This window comes from Anarrhichthys ocellatus, unplaced genomic scaffold (assembly GCF_004355925.1).
Source record: "Anarrhichthys ocellatus isolate YVR2014 unplaced genomic scaffold, GSC_Weel_1.0 scaffold1158, whole genome shotgun sequence".
In the NCBI taxonomy this organism is placed as follows: Eukaryota; Metazoa; Chordata; class Actinopteri; order Perciformes; family Anarhichadidae; genus Anarrhichthys; species Anarrhichthys ocellatus.
Genome location: NW_022281132.1, coordinates 7,036 through 11,558, shown reverse-complemented (window position 1 = coordinate 11,558; position 4,523 = coordinate 7,036). Strand labels below are relative to the sequence as shown.

Genomic DNA, 4,523 nt, shown 5'->3' with positions numbered 1-4,523 from the left:
CGACAGGATGAACAATGACACTGAACACTGTGGAGGACAGAAGCTGCCAAAATAAAGAATACAGAGATAAATGACACGTGAAATAAAGTGACATGCATTAAATGTACCGAAGTAATATTAAAATAGATTTAATTTAATTAAATGGTTTTTTTTTATAAATTCATTTTTGCATTTATTTGTGTATTTATTTCTATTTTGTTTATTTATTCATGTATAAAAGAAAGAAAGAAAAAATTAATGCCTAGTTATTTTTAATATTATTTTGTATTATATTTTTATTTATTGACATATTTTATTTATCGATTTATTTATTTATGGAATTATTTTTTTGGCAGCTTCTGTCCTCCATACTTGATAACTTACTCAGTTGTTCATTCACATTATTGTTGAAGGAGTGGATTTATGAAAGAGCTATTTCCTCTCGTTAAGAAGTTATGAAGCAGCAGAGAATTTGTTTCCATTGTTATTTATTGACTTTTCTTTACTTGTCTGTTACAACACAAAATACAAAACACTGAAGTTATGACTCAACACAAGAACACTCATCATTTCATTAGATCTACTGTATGTGCCGTACTTTCTTTTGTAAAAATGTTGTACTTTTCACCATCACATGAGCTGTGAGCATAACACTATGAAATAAACATCTCATTTATGAAAGAGGCACATATTCTTTGACAGTGTTAGAGTGGCTCATATTTCAATACGACAGTCTCTAAATATCAGCTAATACAAGCATGAAACTTCAACCACTGGTTATTCTGTCATTAAATATTCAAACTCAGGTTTTCAATAATAAGAATTTTCAACAAATCTAAAAAAAAAAAAAGAAACATGGGTGAATTCAGATTTCTTTAACTGTTTCTTTTGAACAATTATGATTTATGGATCCTGCTAAATGTGACCTTTGACACTGAGGAGACTGAGTGGTAATCAGCCCAAAGCAGACTTGGCGACGGGGCCCACACACAAGGATCAGACAGTCGAGGCCCTGAGATCTTAACTCTTGAACGTCACACAGAGTCCTAGAGAAAAGTTCGGGAGACCATCCAGATGTCATCGGTGTGAATCCTCCATTTCTACACAGCGATGTCTCCTCAGGGAGAGCTGACGCCGCTGTGTGTGCTGCTCCGTCTCCAGGCAGAGCGGTCCGTCTGCAGACTTCCTCCTCTCGTCCGAGAGCCTCCTCACCTGACAAGCCGACGCCTCACCGTGGGGAGGTCGACCCCGCTCTGACCTCCGAGACACCTTCAGCGAAACCACCAAAACGGAGAGACACGGTGATCAGTGAGAGTCAACAGGTCGTCAGCTGGTAGAGTGCTCCATGCTTCCACACAGACCAGGTTCAGGTGCAGGCAGATTGTTTTCATATCACTTCACACCATGCAAAACCACGGGCGGATTATGAGACAACGGGCTCCTGGGTACAGACATGCAAAGCACCTCAGCACCTCTCCTACAAAGCAGCAAGACACACAGACTGCACATATGTTCAGCCTCTTTGTGAGGTTGTTTGTGTCTCTATGTTACCTTTTGTGTCTCATTGTGGCTGTGTGCATCTCTTTGTAGTCATTTTCTGTCTCTTTGTGGTCAAGTTGTGTGTCTTTGTAGTTGCGTTATGTCTCTCTGTAGTTCTTTGTGTCTCTTTGTATTTGTGTTGGTCTCTTTGTGGCCATTTTGTGTCTCTTTGTAACATTTCCGTGTCTCCCTGTAGTTTCATAGTCGTTGTGAGTCTCTTTAAATGTCTTTGTGTCTTCTTGCAGCGGTTTTGCATCTCTTCGTAGTCGTTTTATTTCTGATCATGTTGTGTCTCCTCCTGGTTGGTACGTGTCTCTTTGAGACGTCAGTAATACATCCATGCTGTAGAAAGCCTCCACCAGGAATGAGCTGCCGTCATGCACCGTGGATCTGATATCTGACATGCTGGGACCGGAGTGAACAAGTGAACCGACATGCAGCGCGTGAGAGTTATAACAGATGTCTTACCTCTTTGTGGAAGCGGTGTGAACAGTGCAGCTGTTGAACTGGCCCTCCGCTCTTCTTCATGTCCTCATGACAGATCAGGCACAACTTGTCATCATCATTCTGTTGAAAAGAAGCATCTTTCCTCTTAAAGCTCAGCCGAAATTAATTGCAATACTACAGTAATGTGAAATGTCTTATAACAGTCCTGATAGTAAAATATAAAATAAAATACACTTTGTGGTCATTTTGTCTCTCTGTAGTTGATTTGTGTCTCTTTGTGGTCCCTTTGTGTCTCTGTAGTTGATTTGTGTCTCTTTGTGGTCCCTTTGTGTCTCTGTAGTTGATTTGTGTCTCTTTGTGGTCCCTTTGTCTCTCTGTAGTTGATTTGTGTCTCTTTGTGGTCCCTTTGTCTCTCTGTAGTTGATTTGTGTCTCTTTGTGGTCCCTTTGTGTCTGTACATTCTTTTATGCATTAAAAAGTTTGTCATTAAAACTAAAACTTGTAAAACATGTAAATACCCACATATAAAATATAGATGTGGTCCAGCCCTTTTATAAATATTTCTAATATTGTATTAATAGTCCTTACAATAAAAAGTAAAATAATGAAAATGATAAGTGTTTTGGGGACATGTCCATGATCCTGTTAGGATACTGAGGTACATCCCTCTTGAATCTCTTTAAAGGGCTTCATAATACCCTGTTTGTGTAAGTTAACTGGATAATCTACTTAGTAAATGTCTTAATGTAGTTGGCGCAGACCCTTGTGTTCCTTTTGTCATTGCAAGCATTCCCAGAGTCCGCTCATGGACGGCCTTGTCTGATGAAGACACCTGTCAAACTGCTTAAATGTCCATTAACCTTTTAACACCGCTCACCAGAGACGTGGTCCTCTCATCCCGGAGGAAGAGCCTCCTCTCGAAGGACTCGGTGAGCTCGGGGATGGTGCTGATCCGGTTCTCCAGGATGCCGGACTTGGAGCGGCTGTTGTCGTCCGAGGAGGATCGGTGGGCTCTCTGGTGGTTCCTGACCTCCATCATCTCCTCTCGGGCTTTCATGTGACTCGGGCTGTGGGCCATCGCCGCCGCGTGGATCCGGTTCAGCTTCATGGCGTCCAACTGAGACTGTGGACCACAACAGAGACGGGACATAGAATCAGTCCAACAGCCTCAGCTAGATAGAGAGAGAGAGAGAGATAGATAGATAGAGATAGAGAGAGAGTGAGAGTGAGAGTTAGATAGAGTGAGAGTGAGAGTTAGATAGATAGAGAGAGAGATAGATAGATAGATAGAGATAGAGAGAGAGTGAGAGTGAGAGTTAGATAGATAGAGAGAGAGTGAGAGTTAGATAGATAGAGAGAGAGATAGATAGATAGATAGAGATAGAGAGAGAGTGAGAGTTAGATAGACAGAGAGAGAGATAGATAGATAGATAGAGATAGAGAGAGAGTGAGAGTTAGATAGATAGAGAGAGAGTGAGAGTTAGATAGACAGAGAGAGAGAGAGAGAGAGAGAGACAGACAGAGAGAGAGGCAGGCAGACAGTGAGTGTGTCAGTGAGTGGAGTTAATCAGGTGTTTGTAAATCTTCAACCTATTTATAGTTCAGTGAGGTCATCGATCATTTACTCAACAGCAGTAATCAGATTAGTCTGAAATGTTGCAGGTCGTTGAGGTCGAAGTACATTCTGTTGTACTTAGTGTTGTTGATGTTTATAATCGTTCCTCCCTGAATATAAATATAACTTAACAGAAGATTTATTAATATGTGGTCTTAATTAATTAAATGAACTTAGTGAATTATATCTGGTGCACACAAATTAATATGTGTATCAGTGTTGGCTGGTCAGTAGAGGGCGCTAGGGCGCCGCCCCACCTTGAGCCACAACAAATAAAATAAAATTTATAATAATAATAATAAACTATACAGATTGTCAATATTTGTGTTTTTGATATATGGAATCATCCAGTAATATGTGTAAAATATGATATCTGCGGTAAATATATGCTTTTCCTGCACGTCCTATCCGCGTGTCTGCACGTCTCAGCAGCTCTGGAGAAACTGTCCAGAAGAGGCGGGGCTATGAAGCAGTTTAGCCAATAGCTGGTTAAAGATATAAATGTGTGACATACAATTTAGCCAATCAGCGCCCTCAAATAGATTCAGTTTGGGGCAGAATGCGCGTTCCCGTCCGGACGAGTCTCAACAGGCGAGCGCGAGCACTGCTGCTCCAAGGGTACATCCCAAGTCTCTTAATGTCGTCCCCGTTTCCCTCACTTGCGTCCTTTCCTTGCGTCTTAGTCCCTCCCACCAGGGATGCATGGAGGAAACCATGCGAGGAGAGAGGAACGAGGAATTATGTTTTAAGAGACATGAGACGTCCTTTCCTCAGTTGCGTCACGTGAAGCGACGTCTGTTCCTGATGACGGAGGATCAGCTGATCACAGCTGGATCAGCTGTCAGTCGGCTTTAACAGCTGGAGAGACTTTTGATAAGTTTGTGTGTTCACATGATCACTGTACTTAATAACAGTAACTAATAACACTAATAACTCATAAAGA

At 41.3% G+C, this 4,523-nt stretch overlaps 1 protein-coding gene across 1 annotated transcript in view; it reads right to left on the bottom strand.

Annotated features, from left to right (window-relative positions):
* Window positions 1–791: 791 nt before the first annotated feature.
* lnp1 (leukemia NUP98 fusion partner 1) overlaps window positions 792–4,523 on the bottom strand; it is a 9,622-nt gene continuing 5,890 nt past the window's right edge. Inside the window, exons 3-5 of the mRNA XM_031838987.1 lie at window positions 2,843–3,088; window positions 1,987–2,085; window positions 792–1,248 (exon numbers count right to left, since the gene is read on the bottom strand). Of these exons, the coding sequence (XP_031694847.1) occupies window positions 1,057–1,248; window positions 1,987–2,085; window positions 2,843–3,088 (537 nt within the window). The 3' untranslated portion in view covers window positions 792–1,056. The remainder of the gene's footprint in view (window positions 1,249–1,986; window positions 2,086–2,842; window positions 3,089–4,523) is intronic.